Source organism: Alosa alosa, chromosome 11 (assembly GCF_017589495.1).
Source record: "Alosa alosa isolate M-15738 ecotype Scorff River chromosome 11, AALO_Geno_1.1, whole genome shotgun sequence".
NCBI classification, from domain to species: Eukaryota; Metazoa; Chordata; class Actinopteri; order Clupeiformes; family Clupeidae; genus Alosa; species Alosa alosa.
Window position 1 is genome coordinate 20,625,916 of NC_063199.1, and position 14,149 is coordinate 20,640,064.

Here is a 14,149-nt window from a genome sequence, read left to right on the forward strand (position 1 = left end):
CAATCCAATTTTCAATTTTTTTAACTGGTCAGCAAATAGATAATTGCTGCTATTTTCTAAATGTGTCATTAGTCACGCAAGATAAAGAAAAAAACAGAAACTGGATTGGAAACAAAAGTAAAATTAAGTTAATATTGGATTTTGCCTTTTTCACCGTTTTTGTTGGGCTGAACCACAATCGTAGGGGGCCTGATACATATTGGCGCGCGGTGTTGGTGATCACATTTTATCAGCGGATGTAGAGATGGAGGGCTATCAAACACAGTTCAGCTTGCATCAAGGTGCCAAGCGATTGATAATGTCAGCTCGAGATCAGAACTTCAGATGCAGAGGGAGACATTGCTGCATCCTGACACTTATGAGTACGTGTTAGGCCTACTCATGTTCTGGGAGGCTTTGGAGACCTACATGAGCATTACCAATGGACTTGAACCGTAGTAGCCTACAGCAATGTAGGCTATTTGCTGTTGAAATTAATAAATGGATAAACTGATAAATTAGGCCTACTGTTGTGTCTTCGTTTAGCCTAATGACACCTAGTTTAGCGTAACTTGTTAAATAAGCAAAAATGTACCATGTCAAACAGTGCTTGGGGTAGCTAGTGGGGTACGAATTGAATTTCCGTAGGATTTTTTTGCTAAAATTTATATTTTTGTTTTATTTGCTTTATTTGGGGTCCTACTGTTGAAAAATGATGGGGAGCAAATTTTCTGACCCCGAGTACACAACAAATTTGGTGTAATTCGGCCACTGGTGGTGCTATAATTAGCAAACCTGCGTTTAGGGGTTACAGTATATCATGATGACGTAGGGTTAGAAAAAATCCAATGGCTAGTCATACTCTTCATACTCATATTGATGATCATTGCAAATTTTCCCCACTCATTATAAACAATTGGCCATATTGGATTTTCCTTAAAGAGAAAGTAAATCATCAGCAGTCACAACTTTATTTGGCCCCCTCACTGCTGCCATTTTTTGTCAAAGATAACTATTTCAACACAAGATATATGTGTTTTAATTCTGTCTAATGACACAAAGCTGAGAATCACATTGCTAAAATACAGACAGAAGATACAAGAAGACAAAATTATTATTACTTGGACCAGTCTTTAAAGGACAAAACACGCAAGAAAAGAGCAGCAACATCAAGGGAGTTTGAAATTCATCTGGAGATGAAACTCACAATGTCTCTAAAGGAACTTTTGAAGAGGCAGATACACTTATTGCTCATCAAGCAATGGTGTGTTCAGCTGAGACTGGCTGGAGTGAAGTTAGAGTTTGGTCACCAGATACTGATGTCCTAATCCTTCTGCTTGATCTTGTTGCTGGTAAGCACCTTGGACCTCACACTCATCTCAAGTTTCTTACTGGTAAGTTTAACAAAATATAGAGAAATTGATGTGGTAGAAAGAGTGCAGATTATAGGACAAAAAAATGTCAAGGCCTTATCGGTCTCCACAATTTCTCTGGTGCTGACTAGGTGGTAAAATTTGTGGGCGTCAGCAAAAAGACCTGGGTTGATGCCTACATAAAAACTTGGTGATGATGATCCTGTCATCAGTTGCTTTAAGAAGCTTGGTGAAGGTCCATTGCCATATAATCTCATCAATGGTGAACTTCCCCAACAAGTCAGAGGTCTAGAGCAGTTTGTCTGCAGTGTCTATAGGTCAACTGGTCACACAACTCTACCAAAACTGAGGTGGGAGCTATTTCGACCAGGAACTTGAGGGAGAAATGTTACCTCCGTCCACGAAGCTGCCTTGTTGCCTCATATCCTTCGTGCCAATTACATTACCATGCGTGATAAATCCTACATTTCAAACTGTCCAGTTCTTCCTCAGATTGAAGAAAATGGTTGGAGCTGTGATCGAGTTGACAAAATGTGTGTGCAAAACCCAGTGCAAAACACTCAGGTGCACTTGTCTAGACAGCTAGATGGTGTTCTCTGTTCTCTGGTTCAGTCCAACCACAAGCACAAAAAAGGAAAATTTGAAAATTGACGCATCATTTCAATTTTTAACTTCTGAACAGAAAACCGTAACTGTGCTCAAATGAAAATCAAAATAAGCACCCACTTACTGTGCCGTCCTAAAGAATGGATAACGGATTTTTAGGCCTATTTTTACATTTTTTCATGTGAATTCTGCAAATAGAACATAGCACTGAAATGACTTGACTTTTTATTTTTTTCGTAGATATTAAGGAGTTAACGTTACGATTTTAGAAAATCTGCTTAGGTGCTGTTGGATGCGTCACGCGAGCGAACCTGTCATTATCAAGTGACGCGACAGACCAACAGCAAGTGCCAGATCAAATGAGACAGACTGAGGTAGGCTAACTTGCAAATATGGAAGGCTCTACCTTTATACCCAAACATAATAATGTTTGGCTTCACAGACGATGTATCTGACAACTCAAAGGAGAAATGAACAGCAGTCTGCAAGTGTGAAAAATAGCGACATAACCACCACCAAGTTGATTTTCATCCGTCAGAAGTTAGTCGTGTTAGAAACCTAACGTCAAATTTGAGGCATGTTAAAGGGACACCAGGCAACGTTTTCGTGTTTATTAATCATCTTCGTAAGTCAGTATATGGTTAAATGACTCATTACGGAGCGAATGAAGGCTCTCTCTCCCGCCCCTACCTACTGCTTGTAGGAAGAATATCCCACTTGCAAGTTCGGTGTATACCCGCCGACCGAAGCAGGATCAGTTTACAGCACAGAGGCAGGATAACGAAACGTTAGAGATTGTTGCAAACGTGTGTATAATGGCAGAGCCGGCGAAGAAGCAGCGAAAACCCTGACGGAAGACGCAAAGAAAAGGAAAAGAGCTTCAGACCGAGCGAGTGGGAGTTTCGTAGAGGACAAGCATCAGGCTTGCCTGGTGTCCCTTTAAGGCGAGACACGGCAGGTGAAAACATCGTTTTTTCATGCACTGGTCAATTTCGAGATTTTGAGCTAGTATGTTACCTTAGCATGTATTCTATCACACTACTACAACAAAAATGTCCGATTTACACATTTAGGTGTTTATTTCATTATATTGTGTCTACTCGCGCCTGTATATTTCTCCTAAATTCAGCAAAAGTTAGCATTCTAACCTTGCATGCACTCCCGCGACCGTGGTCCAAAACATAACATCAGAGAGGGTTCAAGCGGAGCGAGAGGCGCAAACGTTCGACAATTTCCGCGTTCGATTATTGCAAGGGGGAGGGGGGGAAATCCCCCTTTATGCAGACCAGAGTAAGCCCTTGCTGCACTAATGTCAATGGAGACTTGTGGAATTTTACCAATAAATTGGTCATTTTGTCTTTCTGGATTTGTTGAGGGTTTTTTGGAAAATTGTGTCATAATCTGTAAGTGTTTGGGATCATTTCAAGCCTAATAGTGTAATTTTTTAGTGTTCGGATTTGTAATAAAATAACTTAATATTAGACCATGCTGCTGCCAGTTACTGTCCGGTTGTTATCATGCTAGCTAGCCTCTTAGCTAAGGTAACATTTTAAACGGAGAAGTGTAATTTCTTTGAAATGACAACTAGCTGAATAACACTACTGACATTAGTTAAAGTGGATAGTTTATACTCAAGCGAATTTGCAACAGTATATTAAGTTTAAGTTTAAGTCCTTCAACTACTAGTCACTTGTTAGCGATAGCTGTATTGCCATAGCTACTACCATCCACTTGTATAGCATTTTAAGCTAGCGTTAGCTAGCTAGCTAGCTCGGTTCACATGACTAATTAAATTATTCATATCATGTCCTTAAGAATGATTCATTGGTATCATACATGATTATGGACAATAATACTGTGAACACAATTATGTTTATCTGTTGTTATTGCTTATTAAGAGAGAAAGTTTATTTAGTGACGTAGGGTGACACTCCCACTTATGCAGACCGGAACTGTCCCGTTTTGCTCCCATAGTAACGAATTACGTTGCTCTATCTTGCTAGTAATCAAGGATCTTTGATAACATGTGTACTACCTTTGGCAAGCTCTGTTTTTCCTGTATCACGCTATGTGATCCATATATGGACACTTCCTTTGTATCAGTAACCAATCGCGAAAGTTCAAAGGCGAGTCTAGGCTGAGAACGGAATCTCATTGGCTGTCTTTCAAGGCTGTTTTCTCAAAATGAGTTTCCGCTCACACTCTGAGCTCAAAAACTCCACTTCAGAAGCACGTACATACACCAAACTTTCTAGACTTATGCCTAACTATATGTCGAAGATTTCTACAGAGGGGTTTGTTGATATATTATTCCTAGCCTGACTTACATGACATTTTATGCCTAAAAACATGGAAAAAAGCGATTTTTTTAGGGCTAGTGACATCATTTTCTGATTTACAGGATAACAAAAGTAGATATTCATAAATCCCTCTGTAAATGTTTTCCCATCTAATATCTGAACACAATGAAAACATAATTTTGAACTTGGCTGTATCCAATGCTCAGGTTTCGTGCCTTAAAATGTATGCAAATTAGCGCATTTTTAATTAGATAATGCCTAATTTGCATATGTAAACATTAAATTACAGCAAACTTGTAATACATTTTTTTCTTATATTAATGTAAGTAATCAACTGGGGAAGTTTCATAGTGATATCTGCTTGTTAAAAATTTTACCCTATTCACCTGTAGTGTCTCGCCTTAAGAGTTGGCTTTGAATATATTATGCTTTTTAGTTAACGCCATATTAGGTTAAATGTGTGACATGGCAAAGTGAAACATTTTCTTGTCTAAGTTTAATCTTGATATATAGCGAAAAAGTTGCCAATGTAACCTAAAGCAGTGTTTCCCTAACTTTTTTTCTGGGGACCGACTTTTTAAAAACGACAGACCATCGCGACCCATTTCACTTCAAATCTACCCTGCAACCACCAATATTGTTTTAGGCCACAGGTTCTCCAACTTTTCTATGCCTTCCCCAACCATACATTGCTATAGGATCTAGATAGATAGACATAGCATTTTGAGCACCATCAGCATGAAAAGTTGGAAATGACTACTGAAAATATATGTTTTACATGTAATGTGCATCGGAGAGTGTGGGGAAATTCTCGCATGTTACGCAGTCTTCATTCGTCAGCATAGTAAGCCCGCCCTGTATTTCTAAAAAAAATGATGTAGGCTACGTTGCGTTGCAGACAAATTGGTCCATAACACTGTGGACGTCAATTCCGATGTAAACAGCAAATAACTCAAGTCGTTGTATTGTATTGTTGTATTATTATATTGTATAGTCGTTATATCAGAACAAGAGGCTTTTGCGCAATAGCCGGAAGAAAGCGCCTTTACTTTGGAGTTAGCGAGGTAGAAAACGAGAGGAATAGTGTTTAAAATGTCCATTTAAATTGTAGCCTAATATAATGCACTGTTGTGCATTTTAAATCAGAAATAAGAATGTGAGGAGGTTGCTATTAACTTTAAAGATTGCATCTACAATCGAAATAATCTACATGCAAATTGAACGGCCTTATGTCTGGTCTATGGATGTCTGTTTTTGTTGACAGCACGGTCACTAGATTTTAATCGGTAAATTTGAGGAGCTGGTATCTGTTAATGTTCGTGCAAATAGGCGGATTCATGTCCCTTGTAGTTTGCAACTGTGAGGTACATGGCAGGCGCCCCACAGAACGGTTTCATTTTGAGAGGTAGATATCCATGCTCTGGCACCCTCTCTGCGATGCGTTCGTCCCCCAGTTTCATGAGCTTTTATGACAAAACCGTGACTGGTAGTTAACAAACTACATCCTAATAGAAAACTGTTAACTTTCGTTAACTGGTATCAGTTAGGCCTATAACACAACATAAATTGTGCTGGCGACCCAAATAAAATCGACCCAGACTTTGGGAAACACTGACCTAAAGTAAGCGCCTCTCTTTCTCCCTCCCTCTTAAACACGTCCCTGTTCCATACATCACGTTAGCCTAGTAGTAGGCTAACAACAGTAAGTAGGCCTAGCTAACTGCCAGCAATCAGCATAGAAAAGTAGCTTACTTTACATGTTAGGCTTATGTATAATATGATATAGCATTGACAGGAATAGATTACTGCACGGGCCTACCGGGCCCAAGGGGTCAGGGGGCCCTGAAGCCCAAGCCTTTGCATGGAACCATTGCCTCAATATCAACAAATCAGGATGTAAGCTATGAATCTGATTGAATTTAGTATTGGCCATCCCCAAAATGCACCAGAATACAGGAAATCACATCAAACAAATTAAAAAAAATTCTGGGGGAGGACCCCCAAACCCCCCCTCCTACATATACGACAATTAGTGGGGGGCCCTTAATACATCTGGGCCCATGAGCATTGACGGTCCTAAACCCTCCTAAAACCCATTGCGCTGTCGCACTTGTCAAAGTTTGGCAGTGACGTCGGCGGCAGCGTTTGATTGATTGATTAGTTCACTTTTTCAACATTATTGGGTCCCTAGAGATGTGACAGGTCAGGACAGGTGTAACTTGAACTGTTTGAATATATTTTCATGATTTGATGCAGCTTACCTAATATTTGAGGCTTTTAATTGAAAGAAACAATAATAGGCTATGTTATAATAGGTCTACTTAAAATACATTTATTTTTATTCGTATACATTTCTTCTTATCCTATAAACCGTTCAGATGTAGCTTATGTGGCTTGAATGAATGCAATGTCTATTTGTTTGTTACAAATAAAACTCAAGCAGTTCATAACTAGTCTATTGTAGCTTATTTTAAAATGAAAACGTGTCAATCATCATGAATTTGTATGATTTGGCTATGACTTGACTTGCTTGACCCAAGCTATGACTTGACTTGACTTGCTTGACTGTCACAAAAAATGACTTGGACTTGCTTGAGACTTGAAGGTTAAGACTTGAGACTTGCACATGTGTGACTTACTCCCACCTCTGATTCATATTAACAAGAACAATATTTATTTATAGTTATCATTATCGTTCTTGGTGTGAATGGGCCTTTACATTTTACTTGACAGTGTCGACATAAGAGTGACATGACACTGTCATGAACGTGTCATAAACAAGTCATAAACGTTTGACATAACGCTTCTGTTATTAAGTGACATTCGGTTTTTGTCATAACAAGTTAGTGTTAGGATTAGGGTTAGGGTTAGAGTTAGGATTATGGTTAGAAGTTAGGATTAGAGTTAGGGTTAGGTTTCATGTGTCAAGACAGTGTCATGTGTTCATGTCGATACTGTCAAGTAAAGTGTTACAAATTCTTTTTTATTCACATTTTACAAAGTGTACCAAATTTGTCGGAATTCGGGTTGTATATAATATAAAAATCTATATATGATTTGTCATATGTGTGTGTATTAATAGCTGGGAGGGTGTGGTGTTGAATCTGACTACTTTACCGAAGCACCATGGGAGTGCTGGGTGACGTGCTGCTGAACCATGTCAGGGCTGAGCTGATTCTGTACAGTAACAGGGTCTCCGCACCCAGCTTGGGTCAGTCTCTGGTCATGTCAGCATCATATCAAAGCTCTCCGAGGGCATGCTTTGATGTGGGGCTGTTTTCTGTTCCTTGCTGTAACACAACCCCGGGAAGCCCAAGGCCGCTAGGCAGAGCCAACGGGAAAGGATACCTGTAGGATTCAGTCAGGGGGTTTGTTTTGACAGGACAAGCATCCTAATTATCTGTAACATGAAGGTCTCTGGGCATAAAGACATATTAAATGGATGCCGGCCAAACCTCTTCTCAAGGTCCTACGAGCAGACTTGGGAGAGTGGGGGTCTCAACAGGCGTATCAGGTGATGACGGTGCCAAAGAAACAGAAATGAACGTCCGTCTCATCCGAGTATAAATCCATCTGCGACTCTCAGGGGGAAACAGCATCTCCACATCCCGCGTGAGGAGAAGATTTAATTTCTGGAAGCTTCCGCGGGTGTTGTGTTTTGAAGAGTGGCTCTTGACTCCTCCGACAGCGATCAGCCTCGTCTCTGCAGAGCTGCATCAGAGAGGGCTTCTGGGCACGCAGAATGGACGCGCTCACCCACAGTCCAAACAACGCCACTCGTGCTGACGCTGGCATGGCATCTGCATCCATGGCAACAGCATTGGCCCTGCTTCTTCTCTTGGCTGTCCTGTCCAGCTTCATGAGTTCAACAGAGCGCTCTGTTCCAGGTGAGTGTGTGTGTGTGTTCCAGGGCTCTGTTCCAGATGAGTGACCCCAGTTCATTAACCATTTCAGCACTAAATCATTATTCAGCACACAGTTCACATTTAAGCTGTATTATCATTGCCAGGCCTGCCAGGAGAGTTCTGACGAAGTTAGAATGACATTTAGATTGTATTTAGATTGAATATGATGATACTGTAAGTTATGGTAATTATGATGGTGAAATTCGGGTTCACAAAGCACAATACGTGTGTGTGTTATTCAGCCTTTAGACAACAAACATCCCATGTGTGTGTGCCTAGAGTTGAGGGTGAATACTGTGAGCCCATTGAGCATGGAAATAAGTGCTGCACATATTGACAGAGTTGAGTTAATGTATTCTAATGTGTGGGTGCAGTGCTGCATACCAGAGGACTGAGTGGGGTGAGTGTTTGTGAGGACTGTGTGTGTGGGGGGGGGTCACTGTAGTTGGGGGGAGGTGGATGAAGTGTGTGTGTGTGTTTGGGGAGACTGAGTGAGCTGTGTGTGTTTGTTTGTGTGTGTGTGGAGCTCTCAGCATACCTGTGGTGTGTATGACCTACAGGGCCATACTTCTGTCTGGGAATGGGTCCTCTTGCTACCTACACACATTTCCTGTGGGCGGGCATTGGAACGGCCAGTAACTACTACAGCCGTCGCTATGGCAGCACGGCGCGCGTCTGGATCCAGGGCAGGGAGACGCTCATCTTCAGCAGGTGCTCAGTGGCTATACACACACACACATCTACACATACACACACACACACACACACATCTACACACATATATTCATCTCACACTCCGTGAGGGTTCATCTACTGTACACACCCCGTGATGGCCAGACGCCGGGCCAAACTCTGTCAAACTCTGTATACTGTCTGTATATTCCCATCACTCACAACACATGTCTGTATGTCCCCATAAACTGAATTCGGACTGGCGTTTGGCCTGCAGGTCCTCTGCCGTGTATCATGTCCTGAGGAGCCCCAATTACACAGCCAGGTTTGGCAGTCGCCCGGGTCTGCAGTGCATTGGCATGCATGAGAGAGGGGTCATCTTCAACAGCAACGTGGAGCTCTGGAGGAAGGTCCGCACCTACTTTGCCAAAGGTAGGCGCACCTTTACAAGGCTGGCTCGAGACGTGGAGTTGAGTAAGATGGTCTGTTTATCACAGTGTGTGTGTGTGTGTGTGTGTGTGTGTGTTGCAGCGCTGTCGGGCCCAGGCCTGCAGAAGACAGCGGGAGTGTGTGTGAGCGCCACCACCAGGCAGCTGGACCAGCTGAGTGACCTCTGCGACCCCTCGGGTCACGTGGACGTGCTGAACCTGCTGCGCTCTATCGTGCTGGACGTCTCCAATCGCCTCTTCCTGGGTGTGCCACTTAACGGTGAGCCTCTGCACACACACATAGACATGCACGCGCACACACGCACACACATTCACACAAACACACACGCACATTCACACAAACACTCACATACGCACACCCATATACACACCCATGCACATACACACACACACACACAGGCACACAACCATGCACATGCACACATTCACACGCGCACACATTCACACAAACACACAGTGGCCTGAGCTCCTGGTTCAGCCTGGCTAATGTTTACGGCCCTCTCCTCTTGTGCAGAGAGGGAGCTGCTGGGGAGGATCCAGCGCTACTTCGACACCTGGCAGGCCGTGCTCATCAAGCCCGACATCTTCTTCAAGCTGGACTGGATGTGGAGGAAGCACCAACAGGCAGCGTGAGTCTCCTGCACCCTCACACACTAAACACTCTGGATCATCTAGGGCAGTGTTTTTTCTTTTTTTCTGGGGACCCACTTTTTAAAAATGACAGACCATCGCGACCCATTTCACTTCAAATCTACCCTGCAACCACCAGTATTGTTTTAGGCCACAGGTTCTCCAACTTTTCTATGCCTTCCCCAACCATACATTGCTATAGGATCTAGATAGATAGACATAGCATTTTGAGCACCATCAGCATGAAAAGTTGGAAATCACTACTGAAAAGATATGTTTTACATGTAATGTGCATCCGAGAATTTGGGGAAATTCTCGCATGTTACGCAGTCTTCATTCGTCAGCATAGTAAGCCCGTCCTGTATTTCAAAAAAAAATGTTGTAGGCTACGTTGCGTTGCAGACAAATGGGTCCATAACACTGTGGACGTCAATTCCGATGTAAACAGCAAATAACTGAAGTCGTTGTATTGTATTGTTGTATTATACTATATTGTATAGTTGTTATATCAGAACAAGAGGCTTTTGCGCAATAGCCGGAAGAACTTTGGAGTTAGCGAGGTAGAAAACGAGAGGAATAGTGTTTAAAATGTCCATTTAAATTGTAGCCTAATATAATGCACTGTTGTGCATTTTAAATCAGAAATAAGAATGTGAGGAGGTTGCTATTAACTTTAAAGATTGCATCTACAATCGAAATAATCTACATGCAAATTGTCAGACACCATATGTGTGTTTCTGTGCTAGACACCATAGTGACAGATATGTGTGTGTATCTGTGCTAGACACCATAGTGATAGATATGTGTGCATCTCTGATAAACACCATGGTGACTGACAGATATGTGTGTGTATCTGTGCTAGACACCATGGTGATAGATATGTGTATCTGATGGTGGTGTGTTTGCATGTGGTGCACTTAAGTTCCTAAAGCATACATGTACTGACCATATGTGTTCATATATGGGATCCATACATACCATATCTTAAACAACATACTGAGAGTGGCGTTATGTCAGTCAGGAGCTCCAGGTTGCCATAGAGAGCCTGGTGGAGAAGAAGAGACAGCTGATCGTTCAGGCTGAACAGCTGAAGGACTCGGACTTCACAACGGATCTGATATTTGCTCAGGTGTGTCATCACCTGTGTGATTAGTCATCTCTCATCTGTAGCAACATGCTGATTGTATATGTGTGTTTGTGAGTGTGTAAGAATCATGGGGAGTTGAGCACAGACAACGTGAGACACTGTGCGTTCTGGAGATGGTGATTACGGTTCCTGACACTGTGTGTGTGTGTGTGTGTGTGTGTGTGTGTGTGTGTGTGTGTGTGTGTGTGTGTGTGTGTGTGTGTGTGTGTGTGTGTGTGTGTGTGTGTGTGTGTTTGTCAGAACCACGGGGAGCTAAGTGCAGACGATGTGAGGCAGTGTGTTCTGGAGATGGTGATCGCGGCTCCTGACACTCTCTCGGTCAGCTTGTTCTTCATGCTGATGATGCTCAAGCAGAACCCAGCGATGGAGGAGAAGATCATGCAGGAGGTCGACTCCGTCACGGGTAAGAGGAATAAACTCCGTCACGGGTAAGAGGAATAAACTCCATCACGGGTAAGAGGAATAAACTCCATCACGGGTAAGAGGAATAAACTCCATCACGGGTCCATCACGGGTAAGAGGAATAAACTCCGTCACGGGTAAGAGGAATAAACTCCGTCACGGGTAAGAGGAATAAACTCCATCACGGGTAAGAGGCATAAACTCCGTCACGGGTAAGAGGAATAAACTCCGTCACGGGTAAGAGGCATAAACTCCGTCACGGGTAAGAGGCATAAACTCCGTCACGGGTAAGAGGAATAAACTCCGTCACGGGTAAGAGGCATAAACTCCGTCACGGGTAAGAGGAATAAACTCCGTCACGGGTAAGAGGAATAAACTCCATCACGGGTAAGAAGAAAAGAGGAATACAGTCATAGGTAGAGATCAACTCAGTCACAGGGAAGACCGAGATGAAGACGGTCAGTAAGCAGTAGGACCAGAAGGGGCAGTGTGAACTTGGTGATATGTGAACGGGAGGCAATCATGATCCTGATTCTGCCCCAAATAAATATTAAAGCTGTCTGCAGGAGGGAAATATCTGTATTTCTTTAACTGACCTGGCTCTTAAAATGTCCTAGTGATTGGGAAATATATTTAATGTTTTTATGGTAATATGTAAAGCTCTAGTACAATAATCACCGCCTTTACATTTAAACTACACAATCTGGCTGGTTATTCGAATCTCTCTTTAATGCTTTGATGCCCTGGGTTTCCCAGGGGGCCGTGCGGTGCGGAACGCTGACATGCAAGCGCTGTCCACTCTGGAGAGCTTCATCAACGAGGCGCTGCGCTTCCACCCAGTGGTGGACTTCATCATGAGGAGGGCGCAGGAAGATGACATCATCGACGGCTACAGGGTGCCCAAGGGCACCAACATCATCCTGAACATCGGATGCATGCACCGATCCGAGTTCTTCCCCAAACCTCAGGAGTTCAGCTTGGACAACTTTGAGAGAAATGTGGGTATTTCAGCGTGGCACATGCAGGGAATCCTACAGACAACTCCCTGTGAGTCTGCAAGGCCCAGAGTGGAGAAGTCTGATCTCACAAATTACACTTTATAACTTTAAAATGCACTTTTATTATAAAACTGTAATTCATGTACTTAGACATTGAGCTGACTTGTAAATTGTGAGCTGTTTTGGCTTCATTACTTGTATAATTAGGAGGTGGTGAATGGGATCAGAGTGTTGTTATAAGTATAAGTATATACTGTATATTCTTTTGATCCCATGAGGGAAATTTGGTCTCTGCATTTATCCCAATCCGTGAATTAGTGAAACACACTCAGCACACAGTGAACACAGTGAGGTGAAGCACACACTAATCCCGGCGCAGTGAGCTGCCTGCAACAATAGCAGCGCTTAGGGAGCAGTGAAGGGTTAGGTGCCTTGCTCAAGCGCACTTCAGCAGTGCCTACTGGTTGGGGTTCGAACGGGCAACCAGTAGGCCACGGCTGCCCCTAGAGTAGTATAATTAGGAGGGGGTGAATGGGATCAGAGTTGGTGTTAAGGAAAGTTAAGTGTTAAAGTAGTTTGGTTGTACTTACTAGTCCAGCTCAACAAGGTCTGTGTCATATAGCTCTAGTTGGATGTGGTTGTCATAGTGACCTCCTGTATCACCGGCAGGTGCCGAGCCGCTTTTTCCAGCCGTTTGGTTGCGGCCCGCGTGCTTGCGTCGGCAAGCACATCTCCATGGTGATGATGAAGGCCATCCTGGCGACGCTGCTGGGCCGCTACAGCGTGAGCCCTCGCCACGGCTGCACCCTCACCAGCATCCGCCAGACCAACAACCTGTCACAGCATCCGGTGGAGGAGGACGACCGCCTCGCCATGCGCTTTATCACACGCAGAACAAGCGCCTAGAGCCCTCACACACACACACGCATGCACGTTATTTTCATTATTCAGACGAGGTTCCTTACACAGAGCAATGCTGAGGCTGCTGGCATGTTTGGGGGGAAAAGTTTCCACTTTGGTGGAATTTGTTGCCTACAACTAGAACATAAAAGTAGACTAGTGTGTGTGATACTTATAACACAATAAACATAATTATAACTAATGTCTAAATGTTGAACACAGAGGTAGCACTGTGTTCTCTCTGGCTAGGCTAGATTTGCTCCATTGTACAGCTGTTTCATAATGCTACTGGTCTTTTTTTTTTACAACAAAATAAAGTTAAAAAGGTCTTTTCTTATTGCTAATTCATCAGACATTACTGAACAAACCACTACAGAGTGTTTGTGCGAATAAAAGACTCAGACCAACCACAGGCATTCTGACATCAGTCCTGTTTATTAGAGGCATCGGAGGCTTTGTCCACCAGCAGGCGGCGCAGTGTGGAGCCCCAGCTTGACCACCACCCTGACCAGCTCACGTTCCCCATCTCCTCCAGAGTCTCTATGGCAACGCCAGGCCTCCAAGTTTCAGCAATATAGGCGCGCTCACTCGAGTACTGTATGAAGTATTTTGGGTGCGAGTTAAAAATGTCAATCTAGAAGTGGAGGAAACCGCACTCTCTTGTATGTTACTTTTAAAAGGATTTATTGCACCATAGTCACCAGTCACTGAAGACGGCTTGACGCCGAAATGCGTCTGTAGTCAAGGGCATGGTGCAATAAATCCTTTTAAAAGTAACATACAAGAGA

General features: G+C 43.2%; 1 protein-coding gene across 2 annotated transcripts; it reads left to right on the plus strand.

Annotated features, from left to right (window-relative positions):
• The first annotated feature begins 2,280 nt into the window (after positions 1 to 2,280).
• LOC125303195 (aromatase) lies at positions 2,281 to 13,690 on the plus strand. Of its 2 annotated transcripts, XM_048256784.1 has the most exons (10): positions 2,303 to 2,332; positions 7,947 to 8,145; positions 8,724 to 8,874; positions 9,113 to 9,267; positions 9,367 to 9,543; positions 9,799 to 9,913; positions 10,932 to 11,043; positions 11,302 to 11,464; positions 12,220 to 12,461; positions 13,131 to 13,690. In XM_048256784.1, the coding sequence occupies exons 1-10, from the start codon at positions 2,318 to 2,320 to the stop codon at positions 13,365 to 13,367; spliced, it is 1,566 nt and encodes a 521-aa protein (XP_048112741.1). In that variant the 5' UTR covers positions 2,303 to 2,317; the 3' UTR covers positions 13,368 to 13,690. The 2 variants fall into 2 exon arrangements, with proteins under 2 accessions (XP_048112739.1, XP_048112741.1); XM_048256782.1 differs by having other exon boundaries at positions 2,281 to 2,332; positions 9,113 to 9,543.
• The last annotated feature ends 459 nt before the right edge of the window (positions 13,691 to 14,149 follow it).